The following is a 27,087-nucleotide window of genomic DNA, read 5'->3' as shown; positions in this document are numbered from 1 at the left end:
TTTATAAGTTCTTTATAAATTTTGAATATTAATCCCTTATCAGATGTATCAGCAAATACGTTCTCCCATTCAGTGGGTTGTTTTTTCATTTTGTTGATGGTTTCCTTTACAAAAACTTTTTAATTTGATTAAAAGTTAATCAAATTAAACAATCTTTTTTCTTTTGTTTTCCTTTCCCAAAGAGATATACCAAAAATATTGCTACAAGAAATGTCCAAAATTTTACTGCCTATGTTTTCCTCAATAATTTTTATGGTTTCAAGTCTGATATTTAAATTTTTTATCCATTTTGAGTTTATTCTTGTGTATGATGTAAGAAGGTGGTCTAGTTTCACTTTTTTACATGTATCTGTCCAGTTTTCCCAGCACCATTTATTGAGCAAACTGTCTTTACCCCATTGTATGTTCTTGCCTTCTTTGTCAAACATTAATTTGCCACATAGGTGTGGGTGGATTTCTGGGCTCTCTACTCTGTTCCATTGGTCTGTAAGTCTGTTTTTATGCCAGAATAGTATCTTGGTAAACAGGTTTTTCAAGTGCTTAACAAAAATGCATGCGAACCATTTAATGTGCAATAAATATTAGCTATCATTATTATTATTATTATTATTAGATGATGATGATGTAGTAAAAGCTACATACCATGAAATTTTGTGTCTGTCTTCCTAATTAAGCCAGAGTCCCAAGATGGCAGGAACTCTGTCTTAGCTTGGTATACGTATCAACGAGGAAAAGGAAATGGGGAAGAAAAAAAAGAACAATGGAGTGAGCATTACAAAGTCAAACTTAAAATTAGATAAATGTATATGATATAACCATTCTCACTCCTAATGAATACGTATATGCAAAGTGCCTGACACATAAGTGTTCATTTTCTTTCCTTCCTTGATCTCTAACAGGCAGCCTTAAGTCCATTCTTTTCAGACCACACTTGGGCTTATATAAACTGTTTTCTGAGATCAAAAATTGAGACATTTAGGCCCTGGCCGGTTGGCTCAGTGGTAGAGCGTAGGCCTGGCGTGCAGAGGTCCAGGGTTCAATTCCCGGCCAGGGCACACAGGAGAGGCGCCCATCTGCTTCTCCACTCCTCCCCCTCTCCTTCCTCTCTGTCTCTCTCTTCCCCTCCTGCATCCAAGGCTCCACTGGAGCAAAGATGGCCCGGGCGCTGGGGATGGCTCTGTGGCCTCTGCCTCAGGCGCTGGAGTGGCTCTGGTCGCAACAAAGAGATGCCCCGATGGGCAGAGCATCACCCCCTGGTGGGCGTGCCGGGTGGATCCCGGTCGGGTGCATGCGGGAGTCTGTCTGACTGTCTCTCCCCGTTTCCAGCTTCAGGGGGGAAAAAAAAAATTTGAGACATTTAGTTTGACAACTATGAATGGACCCATTAAGAGGTGCTACAGAATACTGAGATTTTGGATAGAACCTATGGTTAGTCTAGCTGAGATATATATTTCCCTTTTGTAGCTTGAAGGATCCACAAAAAGTCTCCCTGGGATCCCAAAAACACTTGACTGATAGACACAAAGCCAGAGAAAGCAAGCTAGTGGTGTTAAGCTGTCTTATTCTGAAGCTGCCTTTTATCTTACCTGTTCATGCTACCATCACGCTTGGATCCCTGCTTGGTGGGCATCTATCAGTATGGCAAGAGAGGGTAAAGATTAATTTAACTTTCAATCTTCTTTTAAAATGCTCATTTATCTAGGTCCTTGATTAGTAAAAAGTACATATATACATATGTATATATATTTTTAAGTCTAGATCAGCAAGAATCTGAAGTATGCAATGTTTGTTAAATGGTCATAGTCAGGTTTTTAATTGCATAAAATTTTTCCTCAGCAAGCTGTCTATAAGGCCTTGCTACTTTTCAAAGATTGTCTTATAGTCTGAATATTTTTTTAAAATAAGCAGAGGGTGCCTGACCAGGTGGTGGCGCAGAACAGAGCGTAGACCTGGGATGCTGAGGACCCAGGTTCGAAACCCCAGGGTCAACAGCTAGAGCATGAGTTCATCCAGCTTGAGTCATAGACATGACCCCATGGTTGCTGGCTTGAGCAGAAAGGTTGCTGGCTTGAGCAAGGAGTCACTGGTTCAGCTGGAGTCCTCCGGTCAAGGTATGTACAAGAAGCAATGAATGAACAACTACAGTGCTGCAACAACGAGTTGATGCTTCTCATCTCTCTCCCTTCCTGTATGTCTGTCCCAGTCTCCCTCTCTCTCTAAATATTAATTAGCAAAGGGTTAACCTCTTTAGTTTCATGAGAGGTTAAATAAATGGGTTGGCAGATGGGGAAGGGGTCCAACACATTCTAACTGGCAACTAGATAGTAAAGAACAGTCTTGGCCAAAGTGGCCAGCAGTGTTTGAGCTCTGCCCTCTGAAGGAATTACTTAGGAAGCTGTAACTTACACCTGCTAACATCTGGAATGACTTATCTTTGTGTCACTAGGAAACACAGGCTAGCCTAATTTAATAAAATGCAGTTACAAGATCCCAAGAGTACAGAGAAACTGAGAATTTCAACATCATGCTGTATATCCTAGAATAGCATAAACTTAGCAGTTGTTTACCATTTGCCAGGCATTATTCTTCACTTAACCCTCACAATAGCCCTACAAAGTAGAAGTAACTTTTTATTGTCCTCATTGTATAGAAAGAAACACTGAGGAAAAAGAGAGATGAAATAACAGCCAAAATTACAGAGCTAGTAAATATTAAAGTCAAGCAATCTTGAGCCAGACCCCATGCTCTTAATTCTACAGAGGTTTTGGCTTATATAGAAAGTTAAAGGGCTCAACTGAAATGCAGACAAATATTTATACAAAAACATGTTCACTGTGGCATTATTTATAATTGTACAAAACACTGGAAGCAATATAAATTCCAACAATAGGAGAGTGGGTAAATAAATCATAGTCACATTATTACAATAAAATATTATCCTGCCATTAAAAATATTTAGGAAAAATGTTTCATGACTTGGAATAATGCTCCCAATGTAATGCAGATGGTGGTGGGGAAACAGGATACAAAATTGTATATATTATCACAATTCCTGTTTATTTATGTAAAAAAACAAGCTCAGAAACAAAGAGAAGGACATATTCTCAAAAAAAGAACAAATGGCTATTTCCAGGTGGTGAGATTAGGGATATTTATATTTTTCTTTTACTGTTTTCCATAATGAACATGCACTGACTTACTATCAATTTAAATAAAGGCAATTTTTTTCTCTTAATCACAAACTATGCCAAGATCCTTAAGCAGTGGATACAAACAGCCAAATTGCACCTAATCTAACTTCAAGCATTCCTTTCCTTAAGACCCTTGACCATCAAACAATACAGTCAGCACAAACTAAAAAGAATGCTCATCTTTAACTATGGAAACTGATGAGTATTTTCAATTCTGGTCAATGGTTACTCTAATTATTTGTAGGATTATTTTATAAGAGAAATGGATTTAACTATTTACAGGCCAAAAACTCAAGAATGGCTTCGCTGAAAAAGATACGAAAGGACAAAAGTTTGACTTTGGAGGAAGAACAGCTGTTGCTAATCCAACTATTTACCCTTTGACCTTCTCTCTACCCAATGACTGAACAGTATCAATTGTTTTCCTGTATTATGTGCTGTTTACAATCCTTGAGAGGCATGAAAGGAATTAATAAGTTAGCCTCAAAAGCTGACAGCCTTTATTGGGGAGCCCCTTTTCTGTGAGACAGAAATCAGATCAAGTAGCTGTCCTTAAGTCACAGGTCCCTTTACTGTTCCCGTTTTATAGCCTAATTGGCCCCCAAACATAAATCATTTCTCCTGTTTTAAGCAACAATGACTTCTGTTCTCTAACTTCCCTTGTATCAAGTCACTCCTTGTTCTCTTGAGTTTTACAACTACACAGTAAACACGATGGCCGAGGAAAAAACTTGGGGAGCAGAGTAGACTGGGGTTATTTGGAAACAGAAGCACAGAAAGGTTATGCTGTTTTGAACTTCTCTTGACCTCTGACTGCCCTTGTCCCTAGCTTATGCTAATTGGCAGGGTACAGAGATGCTTCTGTAGAAATGAACTTAGCCTGAACCTGTGCCCTAACATTGGACTCCAGGAAGGCCAGGAATCATAGCAAGGCAGCCAGAGTGTGAAGAGCCGCCCATATTCTAAACATGACTACCTGTCTACTCTATCACAGAAAAGGTGCCCCCCCAAAAGGCCTTTTGAATTGGACAAAGCCGGTCATTCCTCATCTAGTTCCGACACATCCCACCTGTTGTCCCAAACTTACTGTCTACAACCACTGCCGGGCACAATGGGAAATCAGCAACAATGGTATTTCCTGTTCCAAAATAAGCAAGAATGAGCAGGCTTTCCCTATCAGGAATTCGAGGATTAGTGGGACCACTATATGCCAAGATGTATCACAAAGAAATCCCTATTCTCAACATTATGTGAAAAAGACATGAAGTATTAACACAAGAGAAGCCAAGGAATGTGCAGTATCAGCAACTACAACCAACTGAACACAACACAGATCATCTTAGTCTTGAGATTTCCTAACACTCGGGAGGGCAGAGCGTGCTCATTTAAACCCCAAGACTGGTTCAAGTTGAAATGATAAATTTATTTCTGCCCATTTATTATTACAATATAAAAGATCTTCATTTATTTCTTCAGAGAGAAAGAATAAAAACACTACTAACTTCACAAAGATAATGTGGAGATATATTAATACTATTAGCCACATAAGCTAAGCACAACTTTTTTTTTTAATTTATTTACTTTTTTTTAGATTTTATTCATTTTTATTAGGGGGGGGAGAGAGAGAGAGAGAGAGAGAGAGAGAGAGAGAGAGAGAGAGAGAACAGGAGGAGGAGCAGGAAGCATTAACTCCCATATGTGCCTTGACCAGGCAAGCCCAGGGTTTTGAACCGGCGACCTCAGCATTCCAGGTCGACGCTTTATCCACTGTGCCACCACAGGTCAGGCGCTAAGCACAACTTTAAAAAAAAAAAGTGATTTGAAGGCTCTGGCCAGGCAGCACAATTGGTTAGAACATGTCCTGACATGCAGAGGTTGTGGGTTCAATCCCCACTCAGGGCACATAAAGGAATCACCAATGACTGCATCAGTGAGTGGAACAACAAATCAATGTTTGCTTTTCTCGCTCGCTCTCTCTCTCTCCCCCCCCCACCATCCTCTCTCTCCAAAAATCAATAATTCATTCATTTTGTACTGATAAATAAAATAATTCAATATTGGTTCATTCTCATGGAATGGAAAGGTCTGTAAATCACCATATCTAACTAGGGATTCTATGCAGAAATGTTCAAAGAGTTAAAATTAGTTGGCCCAGAAAAAAGAATCATTAAATAATAATCTTATGAAAATAACAAGGTCCTTTCCAAGAAGATGGGCATGATCTGTTTTCAATTGCTACTAAGTGCTCAAAAGGAGAGAAAGTTTAGGTACCATGTGCTAAATAAGGTTTAAAAAACGTTTTTTTCAAATAATTTCAGAGAAGAAAAAATTTTCCAACAGACAGTTAATACATGAAGGCAGATCCTAGACTTATTCGTGTATCTGCAGAGCACAGAAATGGGCCTGGAGCAGAGAGGACATTCAGTACTTGAGTTTTCAATTATCTGATATATTTTATGGGTAGTTCTGTCTGAAAGATTCTCAATGTCCTTTCAAGTTTCAAAAATGCTTCTAAGAAAGAACCATAACTTAACCTTGGCCAGTTTGCTCAGTGGATAGAGCGACGGCCTGGCGTAAGGACATCCTGGGTTTGATTCCCAGTCAAGGCACATATGAAACACAACCATCTGCTTCTCCCTCCTCCTTCTCTCCCTCCCTTTGCTCTCCCTCTCCCCCTCCTACAGCCAGTGGCTCAACTGGTTTGAGTGTTAGCCCAACATCAACCCCAGGTGGGGGTTGCCAGGTGGATCCCAGTCTGGCCACACGCGGGGCCCTGTCTCACTGTCTCTCCTCCTTTCACTTAAAAAAATTTTTTAAATAAAAATTAATAAAAAACCATAACTCAAGAATTAGCTTTTCCTCCTCTTAAATAAAGGCTATTTATAATAGAACAAAAAAAAAAACAGTACGTTTACTTACAGATTCTGGAATTTCAGGTCACAGGGCAGCATAAACTGAGCCTATATACCTACAAAACTGACTCTGAACTTTCCAACTTCTAGAAAGACAAATCTATATCCCTAGGGTTTGGTAAGCATTGTGAGATTTAGTTTGTTGTACCTGTTCAATAAATATCAAATGTAGTATCTCAATGATAAATTCAAAAATTAAGGAGTAAAACGAAGACTAGAGGGATATGATGGAATTTTCTGTCATCAGAACTGGGCAACCAGAAGCTAGACCAGCAAGTGGGATTCAGGTTGAGAAGAGGGATTCAAGTAGCAAGTAAACTGTTTAAACACCACAACTTTGAAAGTCCTTTGCAATCCTGAACATTTGGGCCACACCATTCACCAAACATGCCACATCCCTTCATGCCCTCCTATGCTTCCTCCTCCTTCTCCAGCAGCAGATTGGTGACAAAACCAGCCGCATGACCCTAAAAAGCACCAGAATTAAAAAAGTAACTCTAGATCATCTCATGGGTTCTCAATCTAAATTACCACTAGACCTTTTGGAATTATAACAAAATAAGGTCTGTATACACTGGATATTCCCATGCCCTATTTCTAATAGTTAAAACAATATCCCAGAATGATGTATGCCACATTTTAGAGCACTGGAAACACAAATCATCTATGATCAAGACGTACATAGTCCTGAAAAACATCATTTAATCAGACCTTGAAATGGTTACCCTCCTATCTTAAGGATATAGATGAACATGCTTCAGAAATTAACTCTGGTATAAATGTTATCAATTTTAAATATCCAAACCAAGCACAATCCTTGTTTAAAAGAAATCATGTCAAAACTAGTCAATACTTTAGAACAGTGGTTGTGGGTATATGGTTGTACGTACTCATAAATGAAAGCACAATTGTTGTTACTAGTTCTATGGGAGGGTGAATGGACAAGGCAAGGAAATCAGAATCAAACAGAAATTTCCCGCAAACCACCTTTCTATGAAATGGCTGGATCTTGGCCACTGAATAATATCAAAAGAAAAGAAAGAATAGCTAGAAAAAATATAATGCCCTCCCTATAAGTATAAGTTAAGATGAAAATAAATCTGAGTCAATAAGGCCTATCGATGACACTTTAAATTATATATTAAAAAGTACACACACACACACACACACACACTTTAATCACAAACACTGGGGAATATTCAGAACTTACTAGTGCCTGGGTCGAGCTCTGTCAATTCATCCTGACAAAAACCTAAAGAGAAAACAACAGGGAAAAAGGATTATGATTTGTGAATTACTACAAGGTGACTCCAAATATGAAAAGTAACTTATCATACAGTATAAAAAGAAATCCAGCCTGTCCTGTGGTAGCATAATGAATAAAGCATTCGACCTGGAATGCTGAGGTTACTGGTTCAAAACCCTGGGACTGATGATGTCAGAGAAATGGCGTCGTAAGTAGCGATACCAATAAATCTCTCCAAAAATTCAACAAGATCTTCAACCAGAGACAGAAAAATCAATCCTTGGAGCCTCCAGCAGTTCCACACTAAACGCAAAGTACTATCAACAAAACCACCCTCAGATGCCATTAAGGAAAAGGAAATCGAATATCATGGATACAAAAGACAGAGAGGTAAGGTAGCACAGATAGATGAGAAAAATCTATGGAGAAAAAATTTAATATATTGGAAACTTTGGAGCTAAATGACAGAATTTAAAATAGAAATCCTAAAAAGACCCGTGCGCCGTGCCCCCGCTCAGTGGCGGGGACCGAGCTGCGGTGCTCCGCCAAGACAGATGCCCCCCCTGCTGCCGGAGCTCGGGGCAACCTACAGGCGTGCAGGACTCCAACGTCGGCCTCACCCCGGTTTCCGACGGAGATGAGGGAAAGCCACGGAGGAGCGATGCAGCGCGCCCCAGGGGCCTGACTCAGGTTGATAGACTGGATGAGGAATGGCTAATTTGCTGTTTGCAAGCTTCAGTGAGTAAAACTTTTGAAGATTTCAAGGAATCCAACCCACAACATTGGCATTTTGGGATGACACTCTAACCGACCGATCTAACCGCCAAGGGCCCTGCTGCAGTTTATAAGAAGCAGGCGAAAGGGGTTGTGTTCACGTCCTGAATCCTCATGGTGTCAGTGGTGATTGATGAAAGATCCCTGAGGAGAAGTTTAATATCAAAACAAGAGCCTTAGCCTGGCCTGTGGTGGCGCAGTGGTTAGAGTGTCGACCTAGAATGCTGAGGTCACTGATTTCGGACCCTGCACTTGCCTGATGAAGGCACAGAGGACAAGCAAGGAACAAGTAGTGAACAACTAAAATGAAGCAACTATGAGTTGATACTTCTCACCCCCACCTCATGTAAAATCAATAAATAAAGACTTTAAAAAATTAAAATTAAAAAAATTAAAAAAAAAATCCTAAAAATACTCAGAGATATAAAAAAAAACAACACAGAAAGGCAATTTAGGGAGCTCAGAAAACAACTCAACCAACACAAATAATATATTACCAAGGAAATTGAAACTATAAAAACAAATCAGTGGCACAGTAGATAAAGCGTCGACCTGGAAATGCTGAGGTCCCCGGTTCGAAACCCTGGGATTGCCTGGTCAAGGCACCTATGGGAGTTGATGATTCCAGCTCCTCCCCCCCTTCTCTCTCTCTGTCTCTCTTCTCTCTCTCTCTCTCTCTCTCCCTCCCTCCCTCTCCTCTCTAAAAATGAATAATTAAAAAAAAATCAAACAGAGATGAAAAACTCCATTCACGAGCTGAAAAACGAGGTAACAAGCTTAGCTAATAGAACAGGCCAGATAGAAGGTAGGATTAGTGAAATAGAAGACAAGCAATGGGAGGCACAACAGAGAGAAGAAGAAAGAGACTCAAAAATTTTAAAAAATGAGAAAGCCCTACAGGAATTGTCTGACTCCATCAGAAAGAATAACATAAGAATAATAGGTATATCAGAGGGAGAAGAGAGAGAAAATGGAATGGAGAACATATTCAAACAAATAATAGATGAGAACTTCCCAAGCCTGTGGAAAGAACTAAAGCCTCAAATTCAAGAAGCAAACAGAACTCCGAGTTTTCTTAACCCCAACAAACCTACTCCAAGGCACATCATAATGAAACTGGCACAAACCAACGACAAGGAAAAAATTCTCAAGGCAGCCAGGGAAAAGAAGAATACAACATATAAAGGAAGGCCTATTCAATTATCATCAGATTTCTCAGCAGAAACTCTACAAGCTAGAAGAGAGTGGACCCCAATATTTAAAGCCCTGAAAGAGAGGAACTTTCAGCTAAGAATACTATACCCATCAAAGCTATCCTTCAAGTACCAAGGAGAAATAAAAACATTCACAGATGCAGAAAAGATGAGGGAATCTATCATCAGAAAATCCCAATCCAGGAATTCCTAAACGGGGTTTTCCAACCAGATATAAAAAACAAAACAAAAACACAAGTAAAAGCAACACCAAGAAAACAATAAAACCAAATTTAAACTGTGACAACAACAAAAAAAAAGGGGGGAGGAGAGGACGGAAATTAACAGTAGCAAAGGACGATGGAGTACAGAAGTACTTACAAGATAGTGCACTACAATGAACAAGGTAGGAACCCTTTTCATTACTTAATGGTAACCAGCCTTAAAAAAACCACCACAGAAGCACATGATTTAAAAAAGATAGCAACAGAGGAAAGATGTATGGAATACAACCAAACAAAAACAAAGGATAGAAAAACAAAAGAGAAGAATCAAATAAGACACAAAACTGACAGAAAGCAATGTATAAAATGGCAATTGAGAACCAACAAGTATCAATGATTACACTAAATGTAAACGGATTAAACTCACCAATAAAAAGGCACAGAGTAGCAGAATGGATTAAAAAAGAAAATCCAACTGTATGCTGCCTACAAGAAACTCATCTAAGCAACAAGGATAAAAACAAATTCAAAGTGAAAGGCTGGAAAACAATACTCCAAGCAAATAACATCCAAAAAAAAGCAGGCGTAGCAATACTCATATCTGATAATGCTGACTACAAGACAGCAAAAGTACTCAGAGACAAAAATGTTCATTTCATAATGATTAAGGGGACGCTGAATCAAGAAGACATAACAATTCTTAATATATATGCACCAAACCAAGGAACACCAAAATATATAAGACAGCTACTTATTGACCTTAAAACAAAAACTGGCAAAAATACAATCATACTTGGAGACCTCAATATACCGCTGACGGCTCTAGATCGGTCATCCAAATAGAGACTCAATAAAGATATATTGGCCTTAAGCAAAACACTAGAGCACCTGGATATGATAGACATCTACAGGACATTTCATCCCAAAGTGACAGAGTATACATTTTTCTCCAGCATACATGGATCATTCTCAAGAATTGACCATACATTGGGCCACAAAAATAACATTAGCAAATTCAGAAAAATCGAAGTTGTACCAAGCATATTTTCCCCCTTTTTTTTTTTTTTTGTATTTTTCTGAAGCTGGAAACGAGGAAGCAGTCAGACAGACTCCCGCATGCGCCCGACCGGGATCCACACGGCACACCCACCGGGGGCGATGCTCTGCCCATCCGGGGCGTCGCTCCGTCATGACCAGAGCCACTCCAGCGCCTGGGGCAGAGGCCAAGGAACCATCCCCAGTGCCCGAGCCATCTTTTGCTCCAATGGAGCCCCGGCTGCGGGAGGGGAAGAGAGAGACAGAGAGGAAGGAGAGGGGGAGGGGTGGAGAAGCAGATGAGTGCCCCTCCTGTGTGCCCTGGCCGAGAATCGAACCCGGGACTTCTGCACGCCAGGCTGATGCTCTACCACTGAGCCAACCAGACAGGGCCCCAAGCATATTTTCTGATCATAAAGCCTTAAAACTAGAATTCAACTGCAAAAAAAGAGGAAAAATACCCCACAAAAATGTGGAAACTAAACAACATACTTTTAAAAATGAATGGGTCAAAGAAATGAGTGCAGAGATCAAAAGATATATACAGACAAATGAAAATGACAATACAACATATCAGAATCTATTAGATGCAGCAAAAGCAGTGATAAGAGGGAAGTTCATATCACTTCAGGCCTTTATGAACAAACAAGGGAGAGCCCAAGTGAACCACTTAACTTCACACCTTAAGGAACTGGAAAAAGAAGAACAAAGACAACCCAAAACCAGCCAAAGAAAGAACATAATAAAAATCAGAGCAGAAGCAAATGAAACAGAGAACAGAAAAACTATAGAAAAAATTAATAGAGCAAGGAGCTGGTTCTTTAAAAAGATCAACAAAATTGACAAACCCTTGGCAAGATTTACCAAATAAAAAAGAGAAAGGACTCATATAAACAAAATCCAAAATGAAAGAGGAGAAATCACCACGATATCATAGATATACAAAGAATTATTGTAGAATACTATGAAAAACTTTATGCCACTAAATTCAACAATCTAGAAGAAATGGATAAATCCCTAGAACAGGCCCTGGCCGGTTGGCTCAGGGGTAGAGCGTCGGCCTGGCGTGCGGGGGACCCGGGTTCGATTCCCGGCTAGGGCACATAGGAGAAGCGCCCATTTGCTTCTCCACTCCCCCCCCTCCTTCTTCTCTGTCTCTCTCTTCCCCTCCCGCAGCCAAGGCTCCATTGGAGCAAAGATGGCCCGGGCGCTGTGGATGGATCCTTGGCCTCTGCCCCAGGCGCTAGAGTGGCTCTGGTCGTGGCAGAGCGATGCCCTGGAGGGGCAGAGCGTCGCCCCCTGGTGGGCGTGCCGGGTGGATCCCGGTCCGGCGCATGCGGGAGTCTGTCTGACTGTCTCTCCACGTTTCCAGCTTCAGAAAAATACAAAAAAAAAAAAAAAAAAAAAATCCTAGAACAATACAACCTTCCTAGGCTGAATCAAGAAGAAGCAGAAAGCCTAAACAGACCAATTAGCAGGGAAGAAATAGAAAAAACTATTAAAAAACTCCCCAAAAATAAAAGTCCAGGCCCAGACCGTTATACTAGTGAATGCTATCAAACATTCAAAGAAGACTTGGTTCCTATTCTACTCAAAGTCTTCCAAAAAATTGAAGAAGAAGCAATACTTCCAAACACATTTTATGAGGCCAACATAACTCTCATACCAAAACCGGGCAAGGACAGAACAAAAAAAGAAAACTACAGACCAATATCTCTAATGAATACAGATGCTAAAATACTAAACAAAATACTAGCAAATCGAATACAACAACATATTAAAAAAATAATACATCATGATCAAGTGGGATTCATCTCAGAATCTCAAGGATGGTTCAACATACGTAAAACGGTTAACGTAATACACCATTATCAACAAAACAAAGAACAAAAACCACATGATCTTATCAATAGATGCAGAAAAGGCAGTTGATAAAATACAACACAATTTTATGTTTAAAACTCTCAACAAAATGGGTATAGAAGGAAAATACCTCACCATGATAAAGGCCATATATGATAAACCATCAGCTAACATCATATTAAATGGCACAAAATTGAAGGCTTTCCCCCTTAAATCAGGAACAAGACAGGGTTGTCCACTCTTTCCACTCTTATTTAATGTGGTACTAGAGGTTCTAGCCAGAGCAATCAGACAAGACAAAGGAATAAAAGGCATCCATATCGAAAAAGAAGTAAAGGTATCACTTTTTGCAGATGACATGACCCTATACATCGAAAACCCCAAAGAATCTACAAAAAGACTACTAGAAACAATAAGCCAATACAGTAAGGTCACAGGATACAAAATTAACATACAGAAGTCCATAGCCTTTCTATATGCCAACAATGAAACATTTGAGAATGAACTCAAAAAAAGAATCCCCTTCACGATTGCAACAAAAATAAAATAAAATACCTAAGAATAAACATAACAAAGAATGTAAAGGACCTATATAATAAAAACTACAAAGCATTGTTAAGGGAAATCGAAAAAGATACAATGAGATGGAAGAATATTCCTTATTCTTGGATAGGAAGAATAAATATAATCAAGATGGCCATATTACCCAAAGCAATATACAAATTTAATGCAATTCCCATCAAAATTCCAATTACATTTTTTTTAAAGAAATGGAACAAAAAAGCATCAGATTTATATGGAACTAAAAAAATCCCGAATAGCCAAAGCAATCCTAAAGAAAAAGAATGAAGCTGGGGGCATTACAATACCTGACTTCAAACTATATTATAGAGCCACAACAATCAAAACAGCATGGTATTGGCAGAAAAATAGATACACAGAACACTGGAACAGAATAGAAAGTCCAGAAATAAAACCACATATATATGGTCAAATAATTTTTGATAAAGGGGCCAACAACACACAATGGAGAAAAGAAAGCCTCTTCAACAAATGGTGCTGGGAAAACTGCAAAGCTACATGCAAAAGAATTAAACTTGACTACAGTTTGTCCCATTGTATGAAAATTAATTCAAAATGGATCAAAGACCTAAATATAAGACCTGAAACAATAAAGTACATAGAAGAAGACATAGGTTCTAAACTCATAGACCTTGGTTTTGTTTTTTGTGTTTTTTTTAATAAATTTTTATTAATGTTAATGGGGTGACATCAATAAATCAGGGTACATATATTCAAAGGAAACATGTCCAGATTATCTTGTCATTCAATTATATTGCATACCCATCACCCAAAGTCAGATTGTCCTCCGTCACCTTTTATCTAGTTTTCTTTGTGCCTCTCCCCCTCACCCCTTCTCCTTCCCTCCCGTGCCCCCTTCCCCCCCACCCCCGGTAACCACCACACTTTTGTCCATGTCTCTTAGTCTCGTTTTTATGTCCCATCTATGTATGGAATCATGTAGTTCTTGGTTTTTTCTGATTTACTTATTTCACTCTGTATAATGTTATCAAGATCCCACCATTTTGTTGTAAATGAACCGATGTCATCATTTCTTATGGCTGAGTAGTATTCCATAGTGTATATGTGCCACATCTTCTTTATCCAGTCTTCTATTGAAGGGCTTTTTGGTTGTTTCCATGTCTTGGCCACTGTGAACAATGCTGCAATGAACATGGGGCTACATGTGTCTTTACGTATCAATGTTTCTGAGTTTTGGGGGTATATACCCAGTAGAGGGATTGCTGGGTCATAAGGTAGTTCTATTTTCAGTTTTTTCAGGAACCACCATACTTTCTTCCATAATGGTTGCACTACTTTACATTCCCACCAACAGTGAATGAGGGTTCCATTTTCTCCACAGCCTCTCCAGCATTTGCTATTACCTGTCTTGTTAATAACAGCTAATCTAACAGGTGTGAGGTGGTATATCGCATTGTAGTTTTGATTTGCATTTCTCTAATAACTAATGAAGATGAGCATCTCTTCATATATCTGTTGGCCATTTGTATTTCTTCCTGGGAGAAGTGTCTGTTCATGTCCTCTTCCCATTTTTTTATTGGATTGTTTGTTTGTTGTTGAGTTTTATAAGTTCTTTGTAAATTTTGGATATTAGGCCCTTATCTGAGCTGTTGTTTGAAAATATCATTTCCCATTTAGTTGGCTGTCTGTTTATTTTGTTGTCAGTTTCTCTTGCTGAGCAAAAACTTTTTAGTCTGATGTAGTCCCATTCATTTATCTTTGCCTTCACTTCTCTTGCCTTTGGAGTCAAATTCATAAAATGCTCTTTAAAACCCAGGTCCATGAGTTTAGTACCTATGTCTTCTTCTATGTACTTTATTGTTTCAGGTCTTATATTTAGGTCTTTGATCCATTTTGAATTAATTTTCATACAAGGGGACAAACTGTAGTCGAGTTTCATTCTTTTGCATGTGGCTTTCCAGTTTTCCCAGAACCATTTGTTGAAGAGGCTTTTTTTTCTCCATTGTGTGTTGTTGGCCCCTTTATCAAAAATTATTTGACCATATATATGTGGTTTTATTTCTGGACTTTCTATTCTGTTCCAGTGTTCTGAGTGTCTATTTTTCTGCCAATACCAAGCTGTTTTGATTGTCGTGGCCCTATAATATATTAATAGTTTGAAGTCAGGTATTATAATGCCCCTACCTTCATTCTTTTTCCTTAGGATTGCTTTGGCTAATCAAGGTTTCTTATATTTCCATGTAAATCTGATGATTTTTTGTTCCATTTCTTTAAAGAATGTCATAGGAATTTTTATAGGAATTGCATTAAATTTATATATTGCTTTAGGTAATATGGCCATCTTGATTATATTTATTCTTCCTATCCACGAACAAGGAATAGTTTTCCATCTCATTGTATCTTTTTCAATTTCCCTTAACAATGCTTTGTAGTTTTCATTATATAGGTCCTTTACATTCTTTGTTATGTTTATTCCTAGGTATTTTTGTTGTTGTTGTTGCATCGTGAGGGGGATTCTTTTTTTGAGTTCATTCTCAAATGTTTCATTGTTGGCATATAGAAAGGCTATGGACTTTTGTATGTTAATTTTGTATCCTGCTACCTTACTGTATTCGTTATTGTTTCTAGTAATCTTTTTGTGGAGTCTTTGGGGTTTTCGATGTATAGGATCATATCATCTGCAAAAAGTGATACCTTTAACTCTTCTTTTCCAATATGGATGCCTTTTATTCCTTTGTCTTGTCTGATTGCTCTGGCCAGAACTTCTAGCACCACATTAAATAAGAGTGGAGAGAGTAGACAACCCTGTCTTGTTCCTGATTTAAGGTGGAAAGTCCTCAGTTTTATGGACCTTGGTTTTAAAGAGCATTTTATGAAGCTGACTCCAAAGGCAAGGGAAGTGAAGGCAAAAATAAATGAATGGGACTACATCAGACTAAGAAGTTTTTTGCTCAGCAAGAGAAACTGACAACAAAATAAACAGACAGCCAACTAAATAGGAAATGATATTTTCAAACAACAACTCATATAAGGGCCTAATATCCAAAATATACAAAGAACTCATAAAACTCAACAAACAATCCAATAAAAAAATGGGAAGAGGACATGAACAGACACTTCTCCCGGGAAGAAATACAAATGGCCAACAGATATATGAAAAGATGCTCATCCTCATTAGTTATTAGAGAAATGCAAATCAAAACTGCAATGAGAGGCCTGACCTGTGGTGGCGCAGTGGGATAAGGCGTCGACCTGGAACACTGAGGTTGCCGGTTCAAAACCCTGGGCTTGCCTGGTCAGGGCACATGTGGGAGTTGATGCTTCCTGCTCCTCCCCCTTCTCTCTCTCTCTCTCTCTTTTTCTCTCTATCCCCTCTAAAAAAAAAATCAATAAATAAAATATTTTTTTTAAAAAAACTGCAATGAGATACTACCTCACACCTGTTAGATTAGCTATTATTAACAAGACAGGTACTAGCAAATGCTGGAGAGGCTGTGGAGAAAATGGAACCCTCATTCACTGTTGGTGGGAATGTAAAGTAGTGCAACCATTATGGAAGAAAGTATGGTGGTTCCTCAAAAAACTGAAAATAGAACTACCTTATGACCCAGCAATCCCCAAAACTCAGAAACATTGATACATAAAGACACATGTAGCCCCATGTTCATTGCAGCATTGTTCACAGTGGCCAAGACATGGAAACAACCAAAAAGCCCTTCAATAGAAGACTGGATAAAGAAGATGTGGCACATATACACTATGGAATACTACTCAGCCATAAGAAATGATGACATCGGTTCATTTACAACAAAATGGTGGGATCTTGATAACATTATACAGAGTGAAATAAGTAAATCAGAAAAAAACCAAGTACTGGATTATTCCATACATAGGTGGAACATAAAAACAAGACTAGAGAGACATTAACAAGAGTGTGGTGGTTGGGGGGGAGAGGGGAAGGAAGAGGGGGCGAAGCACAAAGAAAACTAGCTAGAAGGTGACGGAGGACAATATGACTTTGGGTGTTGGGTATACAACATAATTGATTGACAAGGAACCTGGACATGTTTTCTTTGAACATATGTACCCTGATTTATTGATGTCACCCTAGTAAAACTAATAAAAAAAACCGGGGGGGGGGGACCCTGGGCTTGCCTGGTCAAGACACATAGGAGAAGCAACTACCAAGTGATGCTTCCCTCTTTTTCTCTTCCACCTTCTCTCTCTCCTCTCTCTCTAAAATCAATAAATAAAATCTTTAAAAAAAATTTCAGACTCCAAAATCAAATCGGTATTAAAAAAAAAAGCTCTATAAGATTTAGCCACTATACAACCCTTTAAGAGCTTCTATTTCATTGCTTTTCTATAAAATAATGGATAGTAGCAGCACTTACTACAGAGAAGTAAAGAGGAGTAAGTGAGATGCTGATATAGAATGCTTATTTAGCAGTCCTTGATACACAGTAGCTCAATAAACAACAGCACAAATAATTATGAGTAAGCATGTAATGTTAGTGGGAATAAAAATTAATGGGAAAATGACAATTCATTTCATGTCTGTCAAGCTCTACTTAATGTTATCAACTATTTTCCAAAAGAAAATAAAATATACAAAATATGAACTTATAAGAAATATCAAACATGGTAATTCTACTTAAAATTTTCACAGATGCTGAAAATTTTTACGTCTACACATAAATGGAAGTAAGTCTTCCATTAATAGGTGTGGTATTTACATTGGTATAAATGCCTCTCAAAGCATATTTCAGGTCCTAAAGGTCTGAGTTACATCTGTCTGACTGATGTGTAACTATTACACTAAAGAGAAAAGTCAAGCACAGCAAGTGGCAAACATAGTAAAGTGTTCTACACATAGTTGATAAAAGTTCTTTTTCATGTAATGACTACCTGCTTTCTCTAGTTGCTTTCTCCTCATCACCAGTTCAAATATTTCATCAAAAAAGCTTTTTCTTGCCTCCCTTAACCTTGTCTCAAAAGGTCAAAGCTACATTATAATTTTCTATAATACTTGTGTACTCATCAACAAGGAATTAATTACCTGTTCAATGTGTAACTGACTCCACTATTAGAATGTTCCATAGGGGAAGGGACATGGCCTGTCCTGTGCATAGCTGTTCCCCTATTACCTCTCAAACTTTGCACAAAGTAGCTGTTCCATAAACATCAAGTGTAGTATCTCAATGGTAAAGTCAAAAATTAAGGAGTAAAACGAAGACTAGAGGGATATGATGGAATTTTCTGTCATCAGAACTGGGCAACCAGAAGCTAGACCAGCAAGTGGGAGTCAAGTTGAGAAGAGGGATTCAAGTAGCAAGTAAACTGTTTAAACACCACAACTTTGAAAGTCCTTTACAATCCTGAACGTTTGGGCCACACCATTCACCAAACATGCCACATCTCTTCATGCCCTCCTATGCTTCCTCCTTCTCCATTTGGTGAAGAAACTATTTATTCATCCTTCAAGATCCAGCTCAAATATCACTTCTGTGAAAGGTGGAAAAAAAGGAGAGACTTTCCCCACATTCACCAAAAGATAAAAGAAAAATTCAAGTAATCTGCCTCTTCTACTAGATAGTGAGCTCTCCACGGGCAGGGACATGCCACATCCATCTGCAGAGCTGCTTCCATGCCTAGAACAGTTGCCGATACATTACAGAAGATGCTCAAATGCAGGATGAACTAAACAGAAAACACAAGCCTGCCTCTAGATCAGTCTGGGGGAAGAAAGTCACAGAATCAGAAAGTCACTCTAACCCAAAGAGTGTATGAAGGTCTAAATCAGAAAATCTGCTCTGGAATGCCAGATTTTGGAAGCTGCTGAAATTGGCTGAGATGCCTGAGAAGGCTCACCTCAGAGCAGCTTTAAAGCCTTTCTACATAAAGGCAATGAGAATCAGAAAAGCTGTGGGGAGATGCCAATCGGAAATAACTCATCAACACACAATACTGAACATCTTGCCAGAAGTGAAACTGAGAATAAACAATCATTTAATATAAACTGACTCAAAAACAGGACAAAAGCATGGGAACACAGGGTAGTATAATGATAAAGTTAGACCTCTCCTAAATTCTAGTCTAAGCCATTTTTAATTTAGTTACATGACTTTAGGCAAGTCATGCCTTATTCTGGACCTCGAATTCTGGACATTAAATGAAAGGACTATACTGTAAGTCTCAAGAAAAGACAAAGTCTAATGCATTTTCTGAAAACAAGCAACATTCTGAACTAAAATAACTAGTTACTCAAAGTAACTACATAAGATAAAATGCAAAGAAAGGGTGACAAAAAGAAACAAAGAAAATACTAACAGTTACAGTGGTCATCTATTGCTTTTATCTGCCTAACAACAATTCCCCCTTCTCCTGTTAATGGCATCCTGATTTTTCTTTGGAGATTTATCCCTTTTATACTCTCAATCCATAGAATGAACCCTATCCTTACTATAAACAGGGATTGCCAACAATCTCTACCTTAAATCAGTGGTCCCCAACCTGGTACCGGTCCGTGGGCCATTTGGTACCGGTCTGCAGAGAAAGAATAAATAACTTACATTATTTCCGTTTTATTTATATTTAAGTCTGAACGATGTTTTATTTTTTTTAAATGACCAGATTCCCTCTGTTACATCCATCTAAGACTCACTCTTGACGCTTATCTCATAAGTTCGACAATTATATAAATATTTAAAAATACCACAGTTTTGCCCTGGCAGGTTGGCTCAGCGGTAGAGCGTCAACCTGGCGTGCAGAAGTCCCGGGTTCGATTCCCGGCCAGGGCACACAAGAGAAGCGCCCATCTGCTTCTCCACCCCTCCTCCTCTCCTTCCTCTCTGTCTCTCTCTTCCCCTCCCGCAGCGAGGGCTCGGGCACTGGGGACGGCTCCTTGGCCTCTGCCCCAGGCGCTAGAGTGGCTCTGGTCGCGCAGAGCAACACCCCGGAGGGGCAGAGCATCGCCCCCGGAGGGGCAGAGCGTTGCCCCCTGGTGGGCGTGCCAGGTGGATCCCGGGTCGGGCACATGCGGGAGTCTGTCTGACTATCTCTCCCTGTTTCCAGCTTCAGAAAAATACAAAAAAAAAAAAAAAAAAAATAGGGAGAGGACCTAAACAGATACTCCTCCCAAGAGGACATATAAATGGCTAACACAGTGGTCCCCAACCTTAAAAAAAAGATAAAAAAATAAAAAAATAAAATAAATAAAAATACCACAGTTTTTACTCCGGTCGCATAATTTTATTTGTGCATTTATCCGTCCCACACTAACGGCCGGTCCGTGAAAATATTTTCTGACATTAAACCGATCCAAGGCCCAAAAAAGGTTGGGGACCACTGCCTTAAATTAAATACTATCTGTAAAGACACAGTACTTGACAAAGTCTCAACATGTGTGAGCTACTACTAACTAATCCCTAGGGTCCATGCAATCCAATGCTGTGTCTGTGGTAGCAAAGAGAAGATTTTAGGAGGGTAACTATTGACCTTTTCATGACATCATCCTCAAAGACCTAGGATGGAATGTCACTAATGCCACTTTAGTTACATGCTGTGATTCTTGAACCTTTTTAATATATTGAGCCTGTAAATCGCTTGATACTGTGATTCTAGATATATGCTACCTTCTGAGGAAAAGAAAGACTCTTTAGATTTGTCTTAAAACAAATTCCTTTCATGGTCACAACGCTATTATGGAATTTGTAACTATATCTAAGATTCCCCCCCCCCCTCCCAGCCCTGAGACCATTGACTAATAATGTTGTCTCTGGTTTTACAGATCAACACTAAGAGCAGAAGGCCTGAGGAGATAGGGAGAACAATGCTAATCCTACCTCCTGATGACAAACAAGTCCATGGAATGGCTAGATCTGGCTACTGTTCTCAGGGTCCGACCCAAACGCTCAGCAAACAGGTCAGGCTAGTAAAATGATTCCAAATCACTGGTAGAAGTAACCCCAATGTGTGTTCAATTCAATTCAACACAAAAGCAAAGGATATCAGAGTTGTTCAGTAAAAAGCAGACTCCTGATACATATAAAACACAAATATACCTCCCCAAAACCATCTGCCTCAAAGACTACAGCACATTAAACAAATTAGGAAATGATCTAAGAAACCCAGTGTCTTTGGCTGGTGACTTAAATTGCTTTAAAACAGGATACACAAGAAACATAGATGGGTTCCTAAGATGCTATATGTCTAAGTCAGCATGCTCACAGGCAATCTGATATCTAATACAAAGCTTATATTCACTTAACCACATTTTAACTTAGAAGACAGATGCATAGTGAAAAGGGCATCAGTCTGAGCTAAAGTAGGATTCAAATTCCAGATCTGCTACTATTTTTGTTTAATTAAGTACCCTATGCCTACTTTCTGAAATGGGGAAAAAAACAGCTTGTTCAACAGCTATGAGATTCGGAGGATATATAAAAATCACCTACTTTATGGCAAGTGATTGATAAACGGCTCTGAGTCTAGGAAATTCAAGGAAAGACCAACTGACAATCTTGTCTCCAATAGGCATTTGGCAAAAAGAAAAAGATCAGGGACTCTTCAATCTGTGACTGGCTACAGTGATAGGTTAAAAAATTAGTTGTCTTTTTCTTTATTTACTACTTTGAGTATAAAATTATACTATCCAATTTGTAAGTGTATCAGTTGTTACCAAAAAAATATTTTTATCAGCCTGCAAATATAATCACTTATTCCTTCAAATGTTAAGTACCTGCCTGGAAGATACAGATATGAATAAAACTGACCCTACTGTCAGAGAATGAATAGTTTTAAGGGGTATAAAATAGACAAAAATTGCCTGACCAGGTGGTGGTGCAGTGGATAGAGCGTCGGACTAGGAGGCAGAGGACCCATATTCGAGACCTTAAGGTCGCCAGCTTGAGTGCGGGCTCATCTGGTTTGAGCATGGCTCATCAGCTTGAGCCTAAGGTCGCTGGCTCAAGCAAGGGGTCACTAGATCTGCTGCAGCCCCCCAGTCAAGGCACATATGAGAAATCAATCAATGAACAACTAAGGAGCTGCAATGAAGAATTGATGTTTTCTCATCTGTCTCCCTTCCTGTCTGTCTCTCCCTAACTGTCCCTCTCTCTGTTTCTGCCACACACACACACACACACACACACACACACACATACACATAAATAAATAAATAAATAAATAAATAAATAAATAAATAATAGACAAAAATTAACTGTAGAGCACAACAATGAGAATATATAAGGTCTACCGGAAAGTTCTGTCCGTTTTTGGAATAAAACAAAATATAAATTTTATTTCCACACCAATCCTATCTTCCGAATATAGTCCGAAATGGTTTGCTGAGCTGAATTAAGCCTTTCTGCGATCTCCGATGTTGTCAGAAAAGGATCTTGCTCCAACATGGTCTTAACAACATCGTCATCGATCAAAGATGGTCGCCCAGAACATGGCTTATCAGAAAGGTCGAAATCATCTGTTTCAAATTTTTCGAACCATCTTCTGCATGTCCTATCAGAAACTGTAACTTCACCAAACACTTTCAATAAATTTCTACATGCTTCTGTAGCATTTCTTCCTTGTTGAAATTCGTAAAACTACAGTGGCGTAAATGAACTTTATCAGTAGCCATGGGTATACTATCGCTTCACACATAAGACTAACGTGAATCAACTTTGTTTTAGTTAATTTGCTACGTCAGTATGTATACATTAAGTGATAAAAATAGAGGGGCACACATGTGCCAAATAAACATGTGCTTACTCGAAACTTGTTGTGATAGAAACAGACAGAACTTTCCAGTAGACCTTATATTTAATGCCACTGAACTGTACATGTAAAAATGATTAAAAAGATAAAATGTTATATATATTTTACTATAATAAAAACAGATGAAAACCTAATAAAATAAAGATAGTGAAATAAATGGCATTTAAAAAAAATTAACTGGAGGGAGTGAATGATAGATTGAGAGAGATGGTACAAAATGCAACTGGGAAATAGTGCAAAGTAGTAAGTAAGAGCATAAATTTTGATATGAGAATAGGTTTGAGTCCTGGCACAACCATTACTAAGTAAGTTAGCTTAATAAGTGACTTCACCTCTCTGAGCCAATTTTCTCGTTTGCAGATTATTGAGAGGATTCAGTGAGATGATACACTTAGGTCAGTGTAAAGTGCTTGGTAGCTGTGATCATTATCAGTGAGAGAGCAGAAGCAGCAGTCATGGGCCAGAAGCTTGTGGAAGGGATAAGCACTACCCAGACAAACAGGGCTATCTGAGAAAAATATGCAGAGAAAGCCAGGTGTAAAAGATATGAACAGAGAGAGGAAACAGAATGTCACCTGTTCATTTGATTTGAGTGGAACCCTAGCCAGGGCCGTATCATAACAGGTTTTAAGTGCCACACCTGGGGAGTTTGGGGCTTTTTTTCTACAGCCAATAGAGTCACTGAGGAAAGGAAATAAACACAGCTAGGAAGTTTACCAATACCAATTCTGACTACTTCAAATAGGGGCTCTAAAATTTCAACCAGTAAACTAAAAGCACAGGAGCTGAAAGAGAAAAAAAAAAGAAAATAGCTTTGTAGGGGTAGCCACCATACACATGGCAAACCAAACACAGCTCCTTAAAATCTAGGAAATCTTCCCATTTTTCAGGGCTCTCCTCGAACTCCATCTTGTAGGCTCCTTTTGGTACAATGAATGACTTGGGTAGAGGCTGAGAAGTGGGAGGGGGGGGGGGTTGTTTTGGTTTTGGATTATTTTTGAGTAAGAAACATTAGCTAGCCAGCCAATGGCTTTTACAGCCAGGTTTGCAGCCTGCAAACTATCCCCAGACCCAAGCAGATACAGAAACACTTTTCTTTACATTGGCTGAGCATTAAATTCACATCTGCCTCTTTCCTTTCTATCCAGTGAATGGCATGCCACATGGGCCATTAGCTTTTGTTTCTCATAAGCAACCTGACAAACCGTATTTCAGAAATAACAGAATATGCTTTTCAGTGCAGGGACATAGCACCACAAGTCTGTACAGCAAAAGCTGGCTGGCAGAGCTTCAAGTCATATTTCCCTTTCTCCACCTACAAATGTCAAGGTCACATTTTTAAAAGTGCAACAAAAACAATGCCCTTCCTAATGTTATTTTCTTGCTGTGAAATCTTGGGGGCAAATAAAAGGGAGTAGGGGGAGGGGAAGCCAAGGATTCTCAACCTTTTGTGCCCATAACATATGCTCAGCTTAAATGCTGCTTACAAGAAGTGTCTACATTTCTATGGAAACATTAATAACTTCCATCTGATCAACCTACATCACCCTTCATACAGTTTTTCAGGCTTCCCGCTTTATAATTACAGCCTTGAAACCAGACTGAAGGCAGAAAGGCCAGCCCAAGATGATATTTCAATTTTAAGACATTTTTTTAAAAATGAAAATAGTACACAGTTTCAAGGCTATGTCTATAAAACCAGAAGTTATAAAAACAGTTTAGAAAAGCAATTCAGTTTGATGAGTCAGAGATCATTCGTGTTCCTCTGGAAGTATACAGTACAGGCATGTCTCAGAAACTGCATGTACTGATGAGCCTCTAACATTTTCAATTTATAATTTCTGATTCTCTGGAGTAACAAAAGGGATTCATAATTCTTCATTCAGCCTGGAGGTTAAAGAAATTTCAAAATGAACACATACAAGAAAATGTATAAAATAATCTATCAGCCCTGGCCGGCTGGCTCAGCGGTAGAACATCAGCCCAGCGTGTAGAAGTCCCAGGTTCGATTCCCAGCCAGGGCACACAGGAGCCAGTCTCATCTGCTTCTCCACCCCTCCCCTCTAATTTCTCTCTCTCTCTCTCTTCCCCTCCCGCAGCCAAGGCTCCATTGGAGCAAAGTTGGCCCGGGCACTGAGGATGGCTCCATGGCCTCCACCTCAGGCACTAGAATGGCTCTGGTTGCAGTGGACCAATGCCCCAGAGGGGGCCGAGGACCACTGACTGGTGGACATGCCGGGTGGATCCTGGTCACATGCAGGAGTCTATCTGTCTGCCCCACACCACTTCTCACTTTGGAAAAATACTCCCCCCAAAAAATCTATCAGTTGCCATTTATTAAATCTTTATTATATATGCTGGGCAATGGCTTGACACTTTATATGAATCTTACTGAAAGTAGCTACTATTACCTCTATTTTACAGGTTTAAGAGAGATTATTGTATTCTGTTACATGGAAAGAAACACAAAAGTCAAAACAAGATTAACTTCTATTCAGAGCACTGTGGCTAATGAAATTTCACCTTTGCATATACATGCTTTGCAACAGCCAGAGAGATGACAATTTGAGGTTATTTCAAAGAACAAACCCTGACACTCTCCCAACAACCGGGCCTCAGACTCCAAGAACATCACACCTTAGATGAGTCCATTTACAAACCTCCACTTGAATAATCCAAGATGTCCATGTCAGAAGCAGCTAAAGTAATTTTACCACCCAGATCAAACCAAAGTATAAACCCTTAAAGGAATGAATAAATAACCAGACAAAACAAGCTTCTTTTGAAAAACTAAATTGTTCCCAGCAAGAGTAAGGAAAGTGAATATTTTCTTGCTTATTTTCATTTCAAGACTAACTGAAGAAGAGTCTTAACAGACCAAGAAGTTCATTTGAACAATTAGAACTTTCGAGGTCATTTCAGAAAGTGCCCTATACCATCCAACAATGTTTTGATGGAACAGGAGAAGCCAGCTCCATTCAGGAAATCCGTTAGTAAGGAGCAGATGCAACCAATCAGGTGCCCAGAGCGGCAGAATGTACCTTTTCCTTATTCTCTTTGAAAGCCCCCATATAAAAATGAAACAATATAGATGCATGAAGGGCCCTGGAAATATTTGTCCCTTTGGATCAATCCTGGAAATTTATCTGAAGAATCAGAAATAAATAGCTCAAAATAGGAAGCCACCTAAAAATTCAACCATGGAAGAATGATGAATGAAATTATGGTACCCTAGAATCGACAGAGTATTTTAAGACCATTATAAATGTTTATCAAGAGTTTATGATGCACATATAGTATATTAAAGAACATGATATAAAACTGTATTCTCAGAATGAGCTCAGCTATATTCCCACACATACATACATGAAAAGGCACATTTTGGTCTATTTTTTCCCAGTGATTATCTGTAAGTGTGGGCATTATGGCTGGTTTTTCTCCTTCCGTTCTACTTTTCTGATTAAAAATATGTTGCTTTTATAAACAGAAAAATGCAGTTAAGAAATCCTATGAACAAAATGATTTAGCTTAACTCTCTAAAATTGACCACTACAACTCAAGGGGAAAAAAATACTACCAGACATTCTAATTTTCTAAATGACTTCTGAATTACTTATTATAAACCCAATTCCGGGCACTAATCCTTCTGACACAGTAGATAAATCATTAATGCAAAGCTCAGTAGCATCTCTCATGTCCCAGCTTCAGAAATCCATTATGTGGCAACAAAGAGATACTTTAACCTTTCACCCCAGGATCTTTGAAATCTGAAGCAAAGCTAGTTTATCTATAAAATAATCCCCACCCCAATTTTTTTTTTTAATTTTCAAACTTGGAGTCAAGGCAGAAGAGCAACAACTAACATGGTTATAGCACTAAATACAAAAGGCACTCCACAAATAAGAATAAGGGTAAAGCCTGACCAGGTGGTGGTGCAGTGGATAGAGTGTTGGACTGGAACGCAGAGGACCCAGGTTCAAAACCCAGAAGTCAGGCCCTGGCCGGTTGGCTCAGCAGTAGAGCGTCGGCCTAGCGTGCGGAGGACCCGGGTTCGATTCCCGGCCAGGGCACACAGGAGAAGCACCCATTTGCTTCTCCACCCCTCTGCCGCGCCTTCCTCTCTGTCTGTCTCTTCCCCTCCCGCAGCCAAGGCTCCATTGGAGCAAAGATGGCCCGGGCTCTGGGGATGGCTCTGTGGCCTCTGCCTCAGGCGCTAGAGTGGCTCTGGTCGCAACATGGCGACGCCCAGGATGGGCAGAGCATCGCCCCCTGGTGGGCAGAGCATCGCCCCTGGTGGGCATGCTGGGTGGATCCCGGTCGGGCGCATGCGGG

General features: G+C 39.3%; 1 protein-coding gene across 2 annotated transcripts in view; it reads right to left on the bottom strand.

The window, feature by feature from the left end:
• The window catches only part of NR6A1 (nuclear receptor subfamily 6 group A member 1), a 229,277-nt gene that overhangs the window by 176,173 nt on the left and 26,017 nt on the right, over nucleotides 1-27,087 (bottom strand). For both annotated transcript variants that reach the window (XM_066256239.1, XM_066256240.1), the window contains exon 2: nucleotides 7,314-7,355. In XM_066256239.1, coding sequence (XP_066112336.1) covers nucleotides 7,314-7,355 — 42 coding nt within the window. The remainder of the gene's footprint in view (nucleotides 1-7,313; nucleotides 7,356-27,087) is intronic.

The sequence above is a fragment of the Saccopteryx bilineata genome, chromosome 2 (assembly GCF_036850765.1).
Source record: "Saccopteryx bilineata isolate mSacBil1 chromosome 2, mSacBil1_pri_phased_curated, whole genome shotgun sequence".
Taxonomy (NCBI): Eukaryota; Metazoa; Chordata; class Mammalia; order Chiroptera; family Emballonuridae; genus Saccopteryx; species Saccopteryx bilineata.
Note: the sequence above shows the minus strand (reverse complement) of the source record. Positions and strands in the feature narration are given on the sequence as shown.